The 19,518-nt window shown below is 41.6% G+C and overlaps 2 protein-coding genes across 5 annotated transcripts in view; both read right to left on the bottom strand.

Annotated features, from left to right (window-relative positions):
- The window catches only part of LOC128743923 (argininosuccinate lyase), a 234,316-nt gene that overhangs the window by 89,803 nt on the left and 124,995 nt on the right, over positions 1-19,518 (bottom strand). The gene's annotated exons all lie outside the window — the stretch shown is intronic.
- LOC128743919 (DENN domain-containing protein 1C) overlaps positions 1-19,518 on the bottom strand; it is a 33,888-nt gene that overhangs the window by 12,674 nt on the left and 1,696 nt on the right. For all 4 annotated transcript variants that reach the window (XR_008412339.1, XM_053840620.1, XM_053840619.1 and 1 more), the window contains exons 2-6: positions 18,138-18,347; positions 7,513-7,837; positions 7,014-7,446; positions 6,797-6,945; positions 5,588-5,728 (exon numbers count right to left, since the gene is read on the bottom strand). Coding sequence is in view for 3 of the 4 variants with exons in the window: in XM_053840620.1 (XP_053696595.1) it covers positions 5,588-5,728; positions 6,797-6,945; positions 7,014-7,446; positions 7,513-7,837; positions 18,138-18,347 (1,258 nt within the window). In the remaining variant the exon portion in view is untranslated. The remainder of the gene's footprint in view (positions 1-5,587; positions 5,729-6,796; positions 6,946-7,013; positions 7,447-7,512; positions 7,838-18,137; positions 18,348-19,518) is intronic.

Genomic DNA, 19,518 nt, shown 5'->3' on the forward strand with positions numbered 1-19,518 from the left:
GTAAAAGTAAAAGTAAGTATGTCTAAAAGGAACACTGCTATAGAATTAATAAACAATTCCTCAATTGGGCAAACTACTGCGTTCAGCACGTCAACTCGGTGGTTCTACCTTATGTACGAGTGCTTGAAAAATTATGCTCTATATTAGATGTCATGCTGTAGTGAAAAGAAGTTGGCACAGCGATAATCGCTGGTTCTGTTCAGTCATAGGCAACCAATCTGGCAACTACCAGTAGAAGCTATGAAAGGTTTTTTCTACATTAGTCGGTGTTGATTCATTAGTCTTGGAGCCTCCCAGTTGGTCTCGAAGGTACGACGCTGGTCAAACAAACCATTCGTTGTATGTGCAAATCTCGGCTGGGAGAGACTGTTAGAGTCCATAGTATTGTAGCACTAGCTTCGCAATTGTCCTGTACTCTAACAGCTGGCTACGAAGTCTGTCGTAAAAAAATAGAAGGTCAAGTTTTGATAACGAAAGATAGCGCCTAGGCTTTGCTTTGCTTTGGTATTGGTTCGTTATTTCCGCGCGGTGAAAATTAGTTGTCGATTCGGCAACTCGAAAGCCGCGAAAATAATCTACTGCATTTACCATTACACCGTTATCCACGTTGGTTTGGCAAAGTCATATTGGCTCCATTATTGTTGTAGAAAAAATATTGTAGCCGGCACATCAGTTACGATTAGAAATTATAAAAAATTATACTCTGCATTCGGCATTGTGCTAAAGTAAAAGTACTGAATGAGCCATACTCTTTGGCTCCGCTTCACCGCATCATCAATCGACCCGCTAAGTTTCAATACATGCTAAAGCAAAGCAAAGCAAAGCCTAGGTGCTACATTCCGTTATCAAAACTTTTTCTACGACAGACTTCGCAGCCAGCTGTTAGAGTGCAGGACAATTGCAGGGCCAGTTGCTACGATCCTATTGACTCTAACAGCTCTCCTAGTTGAGATTCGAACATACGACGACTGGCTTATTAGACCAGCGTCATACCTCGAGCCAACTGGGAGGCTGTGGACATGCTATGGAAATTAAATTCTGCATTAGGCCTTATTCTGCCGCGAAAATTCGGTTTTACTGATCAGAGCAACCGGCAGATGCCATAAATTTTATCTTATTCAGTATTTTATTAGACTAATCTCAAGATTTTAGTCTTGACCTTGGAATGAGGTCATACATATATTAATATTTTTTTGAAACGATGGTTCTACAATTGATGAAGGGACGGTAGGGGAAAGAAATGAAAATTTTTGGTGAAGGAGGGGGAAGAGCGGAAAGGAAGGGGGGGGGGTATTGGTAGCTATGCTTGACAAGTAGTCATTTTGACTCCTACCTTTTGTCCAATGCTGGAAGGTGCATGAGTCGAACCAAGCTGTAATCTGAGATTATAACCGGATTCGAACCCACAACACCCTCCAGGGCATGTGGTTCGCTGGTACTTGTACCTTTGAACCATAGAGGCGCTGGACAAAAGGAGACCGCAAAATCCACTTCTCAAGGATAGCTACGCGTGTTGGTTGTGTTATCGACACATATTGTGCCGCTTCCTGCATCAATTGCAGATTACCACCGAGCGAGAAGTTTTAATCTAACTACTATTTACTTTCAGGACGACGACACTGTGCCGGTCCTTACGACTTGCAAGGTACTGCACGTGACGCTGTTCGTCCGTCAGCGTATGTTAGCCGCGTTTCTCGGCGCGGGTTTTCGAGGGAAGGCCCCGTTCCTATGTAATAGACTAATCTCAAGATTTTAGTCTTGACCTTGGAATGAGGTCATACATATATTAATATTTTTTTTTTTTTTTTGAAACGATGGTTCTACAATTGATGAAGGGACGGTAGGGGAAAGAAATGAAAATTTTTGGTGAAGGAGGGGGAACCATCGTTTCAAAAAAATATTAATATATGTATGACCTCATTCCAAGGTCAAGACTAAAATCTTGAGATTAGTCTATTACATAGGAACGGGGCCTTCCCTCGAAAACCCGCGCCGAGAAACGCGGCTAACATACGCTGACGGACGAACAGCGTCACGTGCAGTACCTTGCAAGTCGTAAGGACCGGCACAGTGTCGTCGTCCTGAAAGTAAATAGTAGTTAGATTAAAACTTCTCGCTCGGTGGTAATCTGCAATTGATGCAGGAAGCGGCACAATATGTGTCGATAACACAACCAACACGCGTAGCTATCCTTGAGAAGTGGATTTTGCGGTCTCCTTTTGTCCAGCGCCTCTATGGTTCAAAGGTACAAGTACCAGCGAACCACATGCCCTGGAGGGTGTTGTGGGTTCGAATCCGGTTATAATCTCAGATTACAGCTTGGTTCGACTCATGCACCTTCCAGCATTGGACAAAAGGTAGGAGTCAAAATGACTACTTGTCAAGCATAGCTACCAATACCCCCCCCCCCTTCCTTTCCGCTCTTCCCCCTCCTTCACCAAAAATTTTCATTTCTTTCCCCTACCGTCCCTTCATCAATTGTAGAACCATCGTTTCAGTATTTTATTACCACGAACAGATCGTGACTAAGATCGCTAGTTTTCTATCAATAAACATCAGCAGGTGACTCATCAGCTATGAATAACAACTGCAGTGGCAGTGTTGCCAGAATTTGATGAAGAAAAATTCGTAGTTTTGCCATCCGTGTTTCCATCATGAAGAAAGGGTAATAATTTCGTTTAAAAATTAAAAAAGAAACAAAATTTAACAGAAGGTGAAGTTAAATTTTCTTTTACGGTAAAGCCTTGGTGCTGTTAGAGTACAGGCAGGGCTAATGTTACCATCCTATTGACTCTTACAACCTCTCCCAGTGGAGTGTAAATTTTGGTTGTATATGTAAAAGTGTTTAATCGGCAAAATTAACAAACACTTAATTTTAAGTATTAAGTGTTTGTTAATTTTGCTCAAAAGTGTAATTTTTTTCGATATGCGCTGTTTTCTAATAAACCAGAGTTACTATTCACATGAATGAAACCACGTTTTATTTCGCCTAAACGTGTGATTACTCTTTAAAGCATTTGTTTTATAGATATTGTTCTTGGTTGTACTTGAAGAAAATACACACTTTTTGGAATCATAATCATAAAACATTTGAAATTTGACTTTCAACGTTCATTCTTGATCTTTCATTATTCGCCGTTCGTCTTTGGTTTTTCGTCTTTAATCTTTCATTTTTCGTCGTTTGGTTTTTAGTCTTTTATCTTCAATTTTTCTATTTTTTTCGTTATGTATGGCGACAAAGTGCCTTTTTATGTCGTCTTCTTGTTGTTTTTTGTTGTCTTTTTAACGTTCGTTAGTCGTCTTACCGTTTTTTGTGCCATTTATAATTGTTCTTGAAGAACAACGGGACGTTCTTTTCGTCATTTGTAGTCTTTTTTGGCATTTCTTGTCACTGTTTTGCGTATTTTCATCGTTTCTCATCGTCTTTTCTGCATCTATTTAGTCGCTTCTTTGGCGTCGACACTGAGACACCGAAAAAGTCTTTTCATCGTATTTTTGTCATCTTTCGTTTTTATTTAATCGTCTTATTCTCGTTTTTTGCTTCGTTTGTTTGTCTTTTTTGTTTCTGTTTTGCAATCTTTTCTTCGTTTTTTGTCATCCTTTTATCGTCTTTTACCGTCGTTTTTGGTTGTCTTTCCATAGCAATTTTTCCTTATTGTTTGTCGTTTGTTATCTAGGCAACAAAAGTATCGAGGGGTCAATCCCGGTTTAGTGGTTAGCATTTACGCTTCTCACGCCGAGGACCACGGTTCAAATCTCAACCCCGCGGAAGTCACGATTGACCCAAGCTGTTAAAGTGACTAATCAAACAAAAAAAAGCTGGCTACATAGCACTAGCAAATGCAGCCTTTACAGAACGCCACAACAACGTAGTCAAGATATTGCACCAGAAGTTGGCGCTGCAATGTGGTTTGTTGGAGGAAGATGTGCCAATTTACCGCTACAAACCAAATCCCGTCTTGGAAAACGACCGGTTCAGATTGTATTGGGACCGCATCGTTCTGACTGACCTCTTTATTCACCGCAACCGACCGGGTATTATGATTTACGACAAGGGTAGTTAGACAAATAGTAACCATTATTGACGTCGCTATTCCACTGAGCCATAATTTAGAGTCAACACATGGTCACAAAATTGTAAAGTATCATCCACTGGCAGTGGAGTCGAAAGAGGTCCTGAGAATAGTTCCGATTCCGATAGTGCTTTCCGCAACTGGAGTGGTTCCGAAGTGGTGCTGGAAGACCTATAAAGGTGCTGAAGTTAGATCGTCAGCTAGCTGCGCTGTCCTGGGTCAAGACGACAGATATACTCCAGACGATAATCTTATGTAAAGAAAAAAAAATTGTACGGATCCACCGAGCCTAATCCCCCCTTGGCAACCGCCCCGGGTAGGTCAAATTTATCGACTTTGTCGCGAGTGTGAAAATTCGGTTGAAAAAAGTATCGTCTCTTTACGGGCTTTTCGTCGTAGGTATATTCGTTATCTTTTCGTCGTTATTTTCTTGTATGTTTTGTCATCCTTATGACACATTTAAATATCTATTTGTCGTGGTTTATTGTTTTTTGGTCGCTGTCTTGGCGTGTTTCTATCGTATTTTCATGTTATTTTCGTCTTTTCGTAAACTTTTAATTGTGTTTTCGTCATCTTTTTATTTCATTTTTTTGCCGGAATTACGGCGTCTTTTTGTCGCATCTTCGTTTTTTTCTTAGTATTTAAGTAATTTTTTCATCGCCATTTTGTTGTGCTTTCTGAAAGTTTAAATGTTCAACAGTCGTTAATAATCAGGTAAATTAGCTTTAATTAGCTTTAATAATTAATATAACTTGGACAAGAATTTCAGCTACTTGGTTGTAAAGCACGACTTTGAAAATGTAGTAAATGATTTTGAAGTTCTATTACACTACAGAAATCATACTAGGAACTGTCGATATGTGCGAAGAACTAGAAATGAAAATATTTAGCCTTTTTCCTGTATTCCAACCAGAAAAATAGTAGTATAACTACTATCTATGTGAATACACTACGGTCAGGGAGCGAACCCAGCTTATATATTATTTGATTTGGAGTAGAAAAGCACACGGAAATGGTATTAGGTATATACCGTCATATATTCTCCCGTGGGTACAAAACCTCGCATCTTTTGAATTGTACAAGAGACAATAAAATCTCAAAGTACAATTCTAGAATGTCTTCGAAAACATCGTCAATAATAAAAATAAGTAGTATGAGACAAGAACGAGTATAATACTGTAATGTTTACAAACGGTGGACTGCACTAACAGTTCAACGTAGTAGTAAAAATGTTACTTCGTTCGAAGTTAATAATTCACAATAAATCTTTATCACTAATGACGGTTTTTCCTTTTTAAATAATGCCCATTTGAGGCACTATTATTCGCCAAGCTGTGGCAATATTTGCACTGCGAATTGGGTTACTGAATGAGAGATGATATTGAAAGTGACTAATTTATCAATGAATCAATAAGATAATATGTAAAACAAACGTAAACTTTCATAAAACTTAGACAAATCCAAACGCAAAACACGTAAGCACCTACACTTCATTTTTGTAAAATACACAATACCTTATCCTTGAAATTCTTCAGCAAATCTTTGTATTGCTTAACCTTCCGGCCGGATTTTTCCGCGTATCGAAAACATTCCACTTCAAATTCATCGGAAAAGCCCTGTCCGGTGTTCAGCATATCCAGCCGCTCTTCAATGAACTGCAAAAATCGAACCGAAAAGTAATCCAATCATTACCAGTACCGTGAAAGCACCAGTCGCCGCGCAGTTCCAATGGCCGCGCACCCGGCCATATTTTCATTAATTACATAAAATTAAGATAAAAACATATAATTTTATGCATACAGTTCTGCTGTTACACTTTTTCTGTGTATGTTAAAGCAAAATAGACAACCAGGCGACGCTTGAAGAAGCAAAGAAAAAATAAATTCAAGCGAGTGATACTACAAGCACCTACAAGACGCCATCTTTGCAAATTGATTAGCTGACAAACTAAAAAACTGCATTCTTGAATTTAGGAGTTTCTTGGGACGCGTAGCAAAAATATTCCACAAAAACGGAAACGAGAAGTGAACTAAACATTTCTTCATATGAAATGCTGCATATTTTGATCGTTGTTGCATTTTTGCTGATATTTTCGAGTGTGCGGCCATTGGTACAGCTAAAATATTACCTTATCCTATCGCCGCGCATGGGTCTTTGGAAGATAGCATCTACTTATAGAACCAGGAAAAGATTATGGAGAATGTTCTTTTGTACAACAGTTTTTCTAAAGAGAGGGATTGTTTTGCATTTGGATGTATATAGAAGTGTTTTTCATATATTTTATATGATTTTGCTTTAAAAGACAAATAATAGAAAAGAACTATTGAAAAACATGTTTAAGATAGTAAAATTTATAACAACATATTAGCAGTTGAATATAATATAAATATTTATTGAAATAAATGAGTACGAAAAGTCCGCGGCGATTGAACCATTGGTGCACTGCAATGGAAACGGAGCAAAATTATGTGCGCGGGGATTGGTACATGTACATGATGCACTCGAAGCCGTGTTTCGCTGGTTAGAGGCAACAAAACGACGTTTTTAATATTTTTGTCTGAAAGCGTAATAAAAACACTAACCGAAAATGAATATTGCATAAAAATATGTAAAAGAAATATTTTTATACATGCATTTATGTATCAGCCAACGTACTAAGTGCGCGGCGACTGGTGCTTTCACGGTAACTAAGGAGTAAATAGAAGTTTCAAAGAGCCACTTACCTGCTGAAATATCTGCAACTGCAGCATGTTCGCTAGAAATGGCCTCAGATGCGATGGTCGGGTATCGATAAACGTTTCCGGATCGAAGGTAATCTTATCGTTGAACTTTACCGCATCCCGGTACCCGCCAATTAATTGCACTAATATACCTTTAAACAGGAGAGAAATTTTGTCAATCACTGGTGACAAATAACGGAATACAAATGAGCAATCTTACCTAAAAATATCTTTGACACCCGATCACCCCGATGCTCGGCCGAGTTGGCCAGGTGTTTCTTGAGCGAGGCGACCAGTTCCGGTGGCATATTTTTCACATCGTCGAACGGTGTTTCCAGCGTTCGTTTATCACAGTTCAGTATGACGACGTCACCGATCTCCTCGCGGCGCAACGAGTCAAACACGGCCTCCGGTACGCCAATCAGAAACGGCATCGGCGCCCCGAGGATGTCCTTCATCTTCATCGGCAGCACCGGGATGAAGATGTGCTGCCACACCATCGGATACAGGAAGGCGTTCGCCGCCTGGATGCACGACGACAGGATGTCCAACCGGCGGGACACAAAGATTATTCGCCGCTCTGCCAGCATCGCGGCGAACACTCCGATCATGAATTTCGGCTCCACGAAATTGTAGTACAAGTTTAGATTATGCTGAAAAGGTAAACGAAATGGTTAGTCGTAGATATGTTTACATTGCATAAGTGCATAGTTTGTTACATTTTCCGGTATACTGGGAAGCAGAAACTGCTGCGGTCGCTGGAAGCTAAACGTTTGGACCGGTCGGTCATACTGCAGCTTCAGGCACCCGCCCGGCTCGGGCACGCCCTTGTTGTAGGCTTCCGCCAGGAATGACTCGAACTCACTCTGAGAGTTTTTTCGCACCTCTGCCAGCACGTTCAGAAAGCGGATGAAGGTGTCATGCCACGGCAGATAGGTGACGATGACCATCGCCGTGGGCGATTTCGGATCATGCCTGCAGAATCCAAATCGCCACTTGGAGTCGATGTTGGTCAGTACGAACGAATGCACCTGGATGGTCCGCCTGTGGGGCACATCATTTTAAAGCAGGAGAAAAGTGGAAATAGTATGATTATTTTTTTTTCTAAAAATGGGTAGGATTGTCAACTAGTTCAAATATAATGGTATAATAAAATATTTAATATTCGTTTATGGTTTAATGACCGTATCGATTCAGCTTTTATTTAAGTAATTTGCCACTAAATGTGCTGAAACCTAGTGCACAGATTAAACCCTTTGAAAGACAAGGTAAAAAAGCAAGTTCCTTATCAGTACTAGTAACGGACATCCAACCAAAGGCATACTTATTCCGTCACTTTATTCGTTCAATCTTTCTAATCACGACTGCTGCTTGACCAGCTTGACGTACCTACGTGTTGCCTCCCATTCTGCAGACTGCCTCCCCAACCCCCCCCTAAGTCTCACCAGTTACTGATCTTGCCCTGCTTCTCGCTCAGCTGACACGAACGGAAGGGAAAAACCTGTTTGGTTCAAGTCTTGCACAGTGTATTGGTGGAAGTAACTAACATGTGAGTCATTCCGCCATTCGTCGCGCGCTGCCATCGAATGAATTGGTATATAGGCATTTCTAATTCCAGGAAGTTTTTGTATCGCTTGTCGCTTCACTGTGATGCATAGGAAAGTAAGTTAGCTAAGTGATGGTCAGCATTGGTACTGCCGAAACGATTCTGTTACTATGTAGAATCCTCTTCACTAAACGTTATTTTTATTGCTTGTAAATAGGAAGCTTCGTTTGTGGTTTTGCATTGTGGGAACTATTACATAATTTAATTGGAAGAATGGGTATATTTGTCAGCTGATGACTCAAAATAATGGATGATTCTCGAAAAAAACTCCATGGTAAGTGAACCGTAACAAACGACTCGCGCAAAGCAGGAAACTCAGGTCCAACTTTTATCACGCTATATATTTATATGGGTACGTGTAGTCTATCACATTTAAACATCAACGACTTCCTTCTTCTTAGCCGAGATTGCGATCGCGGGCTAACTCTCCCGTTACCCACATCACTTAATCATCCTGATTATCGCATTCTGCTCCGCTCGCTCGTAACGGCTCGTAGGGGTACGCGGGGCATATCATTCCGAAGCCACGCTGACCGCGACGTCAGCAACAATTTGTACGAGTCACAAAGAACGGTTCAATAACAATTGAATTAAATTATTAGTGCGCATTACCGCGCGGTTCGTTCAGCCTCCATCCATTGCATCCATCCATATGGATGAAGAGCGTGTCTATCGGAGGAAAGAAATGACTGAACCGGCTGAATATATGGTTGAAGTGATTTTGGTTTATTCGACGAAGTCAATCGCGTCCGCACGAAAGATATGATCGTCGACATGGTAATTAAAAAGCTAAACGAACTCGTCCGTGTCCAGATTCGAAAAATGTATGAAATTCTGCACTACACAGGGTACCTTTCACAATCACTTACAGTGAATCAAATTACATTATGGCTTAACTGTCCACCAGTAAATGATACACACGATACGATACGATATGATAGGTGATAGCATTTCGCCGAAAGACCTTGACTTCACCGTTATCGGACCGGGGAAAGTAAAAGCGCTTGAAATGTACACACTACAGACTAGAGCATGGTGGAAGGGTTTATGTGGAAATCGACGATCACGATAATAAACAAACTACCGGTAGCCAGCTTGCCGGTGGTCTTGCGATCGAGCAGCCAGGCAAACACCAAAATAAACCGCGAATTTTTTTACATAATCGAACCTCGTGAAAGGTAGCAGAAGCGAAGCATTAAAACAGAGGGAAAACATAAAAATAAAAGCAAAGAAATAATAAGCAACCGTAACGTGCGTACGGGACGGGACAGTCGATACCGGAAGAGCGGATCGAATGAAGAAATCAACTGAAAATAAACTAGAAAAACAGTGTCGACAAAATGCACTGACGCGTTTGACGCAAGTGGAAATCACAACAAGTCAACTTGATGACAGTGGATATTCGCTGGTAAATAATTGGAATTGCTGATGTGGCCGGTTTTTCCGCCGCTGGTTTAAGCTTATTTTCGGATCATTTTTCTATTTTTCGTTTCGGGTCGGTGGGCAGTTTTTAGTTGTTTTACGTTCATTTTGAGATAAGATTCTTTCCATTGGACGTTGATTATAATAGATTTATCGACCGTAAAATATACACAGCATTATCAGTGGAGTTGAATTTGGTAGAATGGGTTGAAATAGTTTTCCGGTAAAACTATTTAAGTCCACTCAGCTATTTGAAGTTGCCATAAATAATTCGAAATATTTATCATCAAGCGGCTTAGACTGTTTCAGTTATAACAATTGGGGTAAGTAGTTAACTATAAAGAAAACAATGCAGGAAATGTTAAAAAATATGATGACATATTTATTTTATAGGAGGCATCCGACTCAGGGAAGCTCTTATGAGAAATTAGACATAATGGAGACAGTTAAACGATTTCAAAATATATGGCAATCGTCCCGGTTTGAACTGTATAAGCGATCACACAACGTGGCTGCTCCCTTGCGCCGCCATTAAAGCAAATTTGAAAGAACACCTGCTGGTTTATTACCGAAACGTACGTGGATTGTGCATCAAAATCTAACTGTTCGTCTAAATATCCTGAAAGCTTTGTCTCATAGGTGCAAATTTACAGTCTGACTGTCAAATTCACAGTTGTGAAGAAAATACATTGAAGAAGAAGGCGATAGTGGTAATATTAATCAGGCGAAGGTCACTAAAATGTCGAAAAAGTTATTCAAAAATTAGATATTCTTATTTAGATCTTTTTTTTTACTGAATCTAATCTTTTCATGACTCTATATCTATACCTATAAAGAAGGATTTCTGTCTGTCTGTCTGTCTGTCTGTCTGTCTGTCTGTCCTGTGTTCCTTATAGAATCAAAAACTACTGAACCAATCGGCGTGAAAATTTGCATGTAGAGGTTTTTGGGGCCAGGAAAGGTTTTAGTGATGGTTAGAGACCCCTCCCCCACTAAGAGGGGGGGCTCCCATACAAATGAAACACAAATTTCTGCATAACTCGAGAACTAATCAAGCAAATAGAACCAAATTTGGCATGTGGGTGTTTTCGATGACAAGAATTTATTCTAGGGTAATTTGAGACCCCTCCCCTCTTTATAAGGGGAATTATAACTCCTCTCCCCTTTAAGAGGGGGGGCTTCCATACAAATTTCCTCATAACTCGAGAACTAATCAAGCAAATGGAACCAAATTTGGCATGTGTGTGTTTTTGGAGACCAAAATTTTTTCTATGATGAATTGGGACCCCTCTCCGCTTTAGGAGGGGGCTCCTATACAAGCGAAATACAAATTTCTTCATAACTCGAGAACTAATCAAGCAAATGGAACCAAATTTGGCATGTGAAGGTTTTCGAAGGCAAGAATATTTACTATGATGAATTGGGACCCCTCCCCACTTTAGGAGGGGGGGCTCATATACAAGCGAAATACAAATTTCCTCATAACTCGAGAACTAATAAAGCAAATGGAACCAAATTTGGCATGTGAAGGTTTTCGAAGGCAAGAATATTTTCTATGATGAATTAGGACCCCTCCCCACTTTAAGAGGGGGGGCTCCTGTACAAATGAAATACAAATTTCCTCATAACTCGAGAACTAATCAAGCAAATGGAACCAAATTTGGCATGTGTGTGTTTTTGGAGACCAAAATTTTTTCTATGACGAATTGGGACCCCTCCCTACTTTAGGAGGGGGGGCTCCTATACAAGCGAAATACAAATTTCCTCATAACTCGAGAACTAATCAAGCAAATGGAACCAAATTTGGCATGTGAAGGTTTTCGAAGGCAAGAATATTTTTTATGATGAATTGGGACACCTCCCCACTTTAGGAGGGGGAAGCTCCTATACAAGCTAAATATAAATTTCCTCATAACTCGAGAACTAATCAAGCAAATAGAACCAAATTTAGCATGTAAGTGGTTTTGGACGCAAGATTTTTTTGTATGGTGAATTGAGACCCCTCTCTTCTTTAGAAAGCGAGTTATGGCCCATCTCCCCTTTAAGAGGGTGGGCTTCCATACAAATGAAATGCAAATTTCCTCTTATCTCGAGAACTAATCAATCGAATGGAACCAAATTTGGCATGTGGGAGTTTTAGATGGCAGAAATTTTTTCTATGGTGAATTACGACCCCTTCCCCTTTTAAGAGGGGAGCTCCCATACAAATGAAATTCAAATTTCCTTATAACTTGAGAACTAATCAAGCAAATGGAACCAAATTTGGCATGTGGGAGATTTTGGAGTCTTGAATTTATTTTACGATAGTTAGAGACCTCTCACCCCTGTGGTAGGGGGATGTGGACTCTCATACAAATAAAACAGAAATTTTTGCGAAACTCAAAAACTAATCGAACTCGAGAAATTCGAGACTCTTCCATAAAACATTAGTCAATACAAGACCATAAAAACTATCTATAGTAACACTAGATCATTCAGGACGAGACGGTCGCGAGTGTTGCCGGTGACCCGCCGTCGGAAGCGCCGCCCACTGGGGGGCTTGCAAAACTCGAGATTGTGACAAAGATCATCTGAGATTCATGATTTATGTACAACACAGGTTAATTTGTGGCAATACGAAGTTTGTCGGGTCAGCTAGTATATATATATATAGAAGTCACGAATGACACAATCTAACAAAAAAAAACTGTATATTTATAAAGCATATTTCAACGATCTTCGGCGGTGGCTCAACCACTACAAACGGTCTAATTTTGACAACATTTTCACTCGTTACGTAAATGTCCCTGACTTATTTATTTAACAAACAATCAGTTCGAGCTTTACCCGAAATATATCTTGTGTATAGTCCTTTGCAACGATGTATTCAGATGGCCGAAATTCCGATTGTTTATTTGTAAAAAAATCATCGAATCCCAAGTAACAATTACAGGTTTTATTACGTTCGTATGGTGGGTTTCATGACCAATTTCATATCACTCCTAATCAAACCATGAGCTCCAGCAGAAATTTCTGATGACCGCTATAAAACTGCTTTCTGACCAAGTGGCCCACACTTCAGAATGTTTTCATAACCTCTATGAAAAAGAGGTTATAAGCTCAAGTAGTTCCATCACGCTCTGCTGAAGGCAGCAATAAAACCGATTAAGCTTTCGTTGATTGACAGCCACCGCCATAATTTAATTAAGCTTTTCGCTTTTCGCTCCGGTAAAAGCTGAAAATACATCCGTGAGCAGAAAAGTTAAAGTTTTAAATAATCTGACAATTTTGAACGATTTAGTTAATAGCGACCATGATAAAATATCCCACAGAATAAATAATGAATTTTGAGCAGTCTTAGTTCGTTAGTAGCATGGGCGCATTAAATTTTATCGTGCATATTGATATGATGATTCGAAAAGTGGTTGTTTTAACAAAATAAATATGTTCAGTTAGTCAACCTCAATTTCTAGCAAAGGTCCCTATTCTCACAGTCACCTCACCTCACCTCACTTCTCTCACCCGACCTATTCTCACAGTCACCCTCACTTCACCTTACAGGCCCCATTTGAATTGTACAGTCGCCCAGGTGAGCGGAGGTGACCTGAGTGACTCTGAGGATCGCAAATTGTGCTCTCACCTAAAAAATTGCCTCTTGTGGCAGGAAAACCGATTCATAATAAATTTCTTTCTGTAAAACACTTTGCTTTGATGAATTTTTCTTTGCGAGCTAAAACAAAATACTAGAATATGGCAATATGGCCTTGCATAAAAAAATTATTTTGGTGTTGAATTTTAGTATTCTTCATAATAGCAGCAAAAGAAAAACAGTTTGGTCAGGGTGTTACCGTTACCGTTTTACCGGGACGGCGGAGGCAATCTACGCCAGACTAAAAACGGAGGCTAGGAGGATAGGAGGAATTAATGCGTTGAAAACCAAATATATGGTAGGAAGATGCTCCCGAGAAAGTAACATTTGCCTCCCACGGACAGTGACTATTGACGCCGATGAACTGGAAGTGGTTGATGAATTCGTATATTTGGGATCTCTGGTCACCGCCGACAATAATACGAGTAAGGAGATCCAACGACGCATTCAAGCTGGAAATCGAGCCTACTTTTCCTTTCGCAAGACGTCGCAAGGATGCCGGACGACTGTGTAGTGAAACCCGTTCTCTTCAAGAACCCCATCGGCACCAGGAATAGGGGCTCAACGTGCTAGATGGCTCGACCAGGTTGAAGCCGACTTGCGTGTGTTAAGACACGCAACGAATTGGCGACGAATAGCCCAGGACCAAGTATAATGGAGAGGACTTCTTGATAGGTAAGAGCCACCCCGGCTCTCGACTGAATAAGTAAGTAAGTAAGTTACCGTTTTAATAGCTCTATAAAACTAACAGATTTCATGCGGTTTGACAAGCAACCACCATAAGATTAATTTTGACTGGTACGCCATTTTGTATTGCTACGCCACACTTATGGTAAGTTTACAAGAGACGTGGTGCGACCAAGTTTTAACGTGGTAATATAAGCAACCCGATCGTCCGTCAGAATACTGCCAGTCTTATACCGACACATTTCGGTTCGCGGCACAAAGCCTTGGCGGGATCCGTTCAGTTTCTGGTAGAACTTTCGCGTTTCCTGAGAACGATGCAGCTGCTCCAACTCTGCATATTCCTGCTCTTCCAGGTAGCGTTTTTTCTCCCGAAAGATTTGGTTTCGTTGCATCTTCGTCTGTTTGTATCTTTCCACGTTCTGTCATGTGGCACAGCGCATCTTGGCCGCCTCCTCATCCATCACCCTCCTACATTCATCGTCAAACCAATCGTTCCGCTGATTCCGGGCCACATGCCCGATGGAGCTCCGCTACACTGCTGATGGCTGTTTTGATAGTGCTCCAACAGTCCTCGAGAGGGGCTTCGTCCAGCTCGTCCTCTTCCGGCAGTGCAGCTTCGAGTGAATGCGCGTAGTTTGCGGCGACGTCTGGCTGCTTCAGCCGCGCGAGATCTAACCGAGGCTGGCGTCGGTACCGAATGTTGTTCACAACGGAGAGTCTTGGGCGCATCTTAACCATCACTAGGTAGTGGTCCGAGTCAACGTAAGCGCTTCGATAGGATCTGACGTCGATAATGTCTGAGAAGTGCCGGCTGTCGATCAAAACGTGGTCGATCTGTGATTCTGTCTGATTTGGTGACCTCCAGGTGTACTTATGATGGATTCTGTGCTGGAAAAAGGTACTACGTACAGCCATATACTTGGAGGCGGCAAATTCGACAAGTCTTAGGCCCATTTCATTGGTTTGTTGTTGTGCACTGAACCTTCCAATCACCGGTTTGTATTCCTCCTCCTGGCCGACCTGAGCATTGAAATCCCCGATGACGATCTTGATATCATATTACGGGCAGCGGTCGTATTCACTCTCCAACTGCGCGTAGAACTCATTCTTGTCGTCATCGGTACTTCTGAGGTGAGGGCTGTGCAGTTGATGATGCTTATATTGAAGAATCGGCCCTTGATTCTCAACCTGCACATTCGAGGATTGATTGGCCACCACCCAATCACCCGTTTCCGCATCTCGCCCATCACTAGGAAAGCTGTACCCAGCTCGTGTGTGTTGCCGCAGCTCTGGTAGATGGTTTGTCCATCTCTGAGCGTACGTACCGTTGAGCTCTTCCAGCACACCTCCTGCAGCGCTACGACGTCGAACTTGCGGCTCTTCAATACGTCGGAGAGCACTCGAGTGCTCCCTTGGAAGTTGAGAGATCGGCAGTTCCACGTCCCGAGTTTCCAATCAATAGTCCTTTTTCGGCGCGTGGGTCTATTCCGATTGTTCCAGTAAGAATTTATTTGTACTTCGTTCCGTGCTTTAGTATTTTTCGTGGTGACGGCTTGCAAAGCCTGCTACTCCAACCCCCTGTTTCGCCGGAGGGCCAACGAAGCTCGAAAGAGCCCTCCTTTCCTGTCAGCATACGACCTTGGCTTCCACCTACCCCGGTGGCAACTTCGACATTTACGAACAAAATAGATGAAGCCAACATAGCTGGATCACTGGATCACTTTTATACGTATCGGATCACTAGTGTGCGTGTAAAAGAACGATTCACATGATATTTCTGCAGCGCCACACGTGATTTTTGCTGCATTATCATTTATTTCTTGTCCTAAAGGCGACGTTTTCAGTTAGTTAGAAGTAAATTATTTTTATCGATGATTTGTAATTGAGATTCATGTAAAATTCTTCACTTCTACGTGATTATGTTTTGTTGGCTTGATCGCATCACTTCACTGCCGTGTGAATGCTGCGTATTAAAAGCAAAACGTCTGTAGCGCCTCCTCATTTTGTGGCGGTTTCAGGAAACATAGTAGATGCCCGGGGGTTGCTTTCACCGGGGTTGGTTACCCGATCTCCTAAAAGCTATAGGCTTATTTTTACGGTGGAAGATGGCGAAGCCCTTCGAGATGCTTACGGCAGGCATGTTATTCGAGAACCAATCTTCATTTGTCTACAAGGCGTTGTAGTTCAATGTCGTCGGAGTCCATTTTAACTATTTTAAAGACTTTTACTACATCGTCGACATAAAATGATTTACTGCCGGGTGGCAGGAGAGCAGATACTTCGTTTATAAAAAGAGAAAACAGCAAGGGTCCACGGTTACTCCTCTGTGGTACGACAGAGATCGCTGAACTAGTTGGAAAACTCGGATCCGAACTACTCACTAAGCCTCCGATCCAGCCGCTAACGATTATTTTAGTTTTCCGATGGCAGTTTCGACAATCTCCTCCGTTACACGAAAAACGTAGAGGCTGATGAATTTATTAGGTGTGAGGCAATTTGTTCCAAGGAAGCAGGAAAACGATTAAAAGGTTGCTTGAGGTGTGTAGCCAAGAGGTTGCATTTATCGCGAGCGACGCTTTACGATCGTCCAAAAATAAATCAACAGGCAGGCCGTCTTCGCTTTTCTTAGAGTTGACAAATGACCAGAACTTCTTCGGACTTCTGCGGAGGTATTCGTAGAGTATACTGTTTAAACAGAAAACGGTTGTACGCTCGAAAATCGCTACAGGCACGGTTAAAGTATCGCTTGGTGGCTTGGCAGCGTGATCCTTGAAATGCGCGCAGAGCAGAGGATCTTGTACGTTTCAATAGACGTAGAAGCGTGTTTCCCCATGGAGGCTTGCAAGAGAATCGATGTATAATAAATGGCGATAAAACTGCTCAAAGGACGAATAAATTGATCAACAGCGGTGTCAACATCAGGAAACAGCAAGTATCAAGTAATCAGATCTAACAAGCGATTATTCCTGTTTACCACTGGATTAATTTGTGTCAGGTCGTGGAAACAGAAATCGTCTAAGAGCGCGGTGCAAGCTGCGGAAGTTTGAGAGCGCTGGTACTAGGACAAGCGTTGATAGGAACATTCCAAACTACATTGGACTGGTTGTAATCACCGAACAGCAATGCTAGGTCATTCGACGCTATGTGAGAAAGGAACGATCTAGAACGATCAGCTACTAGGCCTTTTACCCATAGCTGCTCAAGTGTTTCGTAAATCTGGGATGGGTCGATGGAGCAACTCAGCTTATTAGAGATCACGAACAACACACGATTGTCACGGGTTTTTCTGCTGGTTACGGTCGCATCTAAAGACGGAGAATGCGCTTCTAAATAGCTGTTGCAAGTGAATATTCTCGAAGTCAGATTTCCGTTAATACGATAATATCGAAGTTAGACTCAGCAACAGCAATAAAAAAGTCATCGATTTTGTTCGAAGCCCGCACACATTCAGGTAGTAAATTAGTATTGGAGGATTGGAGTTCTGCTGGGTCAGACTCAGAGCTGGAAACGGGGACTGCGTCATCGAAGGAGTTGTTGCACTTGTCTGGCGTGGTATTTTGGAAACCCCGTTCCGTACACCCACACGCAGGCCCGGGACGACTGTTGATCGCTGACAGGAATGACTCGACTGCGGTGAGGAGGTCGGGCACTACCATAATATTGAAATGATTGCATCCCAGTACAGCCTCAGATGTCGGTGGTGAGCTGTGGTGAGCTGTCTAGCGTGGTATGCTACGTCCGAAACAATACCATCTACGATAATGATCGTTATTTATATGAACTAGAGAAAACTCTAACAAACAAGTACAATAAATATGCGCTCAATTATATTCATCTATAAAAATATTGAAAATAGTAATAATATCATAACGTTCTACTCTCGGGAGAGCTAATTAAAAACCCTTGCTGAAACAATCTTTTTCAACTTATTCACTCACCATACCTACTAGCTCTAGAAGATAATAAAAAAAAGCTCGAACAGTCGGACGGTAAAAACTCACCTCTCGAAGGAGCACGGAAATGCAAACGCCGGAATATCAGCTATCACCTTGGTATCCTTGAATGATTCCGGAAAGCTTTGCACAATGTATCCCGGACTCTTGTCTCCTGCAGCGGCCGGACTCGCAGGGGATGGCGATGTCGCCGACGGCGACGTCGCAGTTCCGGGAGCGATTTCACACCAGTACTCGAACAGGCGGCTGACATCCTCCCTGGTTTCGTTGTCATTGTTGATTACATTAGAAATGGAAAAGAAAACGAGAGAAAAAACACGTTCAGTTTATGCTGCACGGGATAAGGCTATGCGCTATGTAGCAAACTGGAGCACAGAAAATCGATGAATCGGGATAGTTCTTAGTGTTGTAACATTCAGGACAGCTGGGAGGCTGTGATTGAGTTACAACTTGTTCCATGCTCGAAACATTACACCGTTGGACATGACTTCTTGCAGGGTAAAGGTTTGTGTTGTTGTTAGGACATTTACTTCAGAAAATAAAAAATAAAAAAAAAATGATCGTCTGAAATCAAATGATATGGCTAAGCGATAAAAGTGTAAACTAAAATAAAAACTAGCACAAAAGCTTTTGAAAAGATTTCTCGATTAGAAATTATAAACCTTTAGAGAAAATGTAGTGAAACTATCATTTTAAACTTTTGCTTCACTTTTTGAGCTAACGTAAGAACTGACGACACTATGGAAACTACCATTCTACAAGATTAAGTAGATTCAAATAGTAGTTTTAACTGATAGAATGATGTGGGGACCTATTTAACCTTTCATTAACCTATTCAAAAAGTTTGTGAAAAAGTCCTACCAGCGAAGATCATTAGGCATCAGAGCCATGTTCCGCCATAACTTCAGAACAGCTTAACCATTCTCCACCAAACTTGGCGTATATGTTTCTGGACCGAGAGCCAACAGATGCATGCGGCGGTGGGACAAAGGGGGAAGCTGACCGGGGGCGGTCTAGGAAGAACGTATGTATATATGTACGCCATAACTCCGGAACGTCTGGTGGAGTCGTCACCAGACTTGGCACACACGTGCTTTGACATAATACTATCACCACAGGGAGTTGATAAAAGAGGCGATTGGCGAGCAGCATGGGAGAATGTTCAAATAAGTAAAGGGGCTGCGTTTCTCTTGAATTTTGCTTTACAGCTATTGTACAAGTGGGTGGATGACAATAGGGGGTCCGAAAAGGGAGATCACCAGCTCAAAATAAGGAAAAAGGCTTTGTTTTCCTTTCATTATAAGGATTTTTGGAAGAAACAAAAGATGGCTGTGGGGTAAAAGATGGCTGCTGACTATGGAAGGGAGGGTTAGCTGATAAGGGGGACTTCAAAATGAAGAAAAGTCTTGCTTATTGCATTATAGGAATT

Source organism: Sabethes cyaneus, chromosome 3, assembly GCF_943734655.1.
Source record: "Sabethes cyaneus chromosome 3, idSabCyanKW18_F2, whole genome shotgun sequence".
Lineage (NCBI taxonomy): Eukaryota > Metazoa > Arthropoda > Insecta > Diptera > Culicidae > Sabethes > Sabethes cyaneus.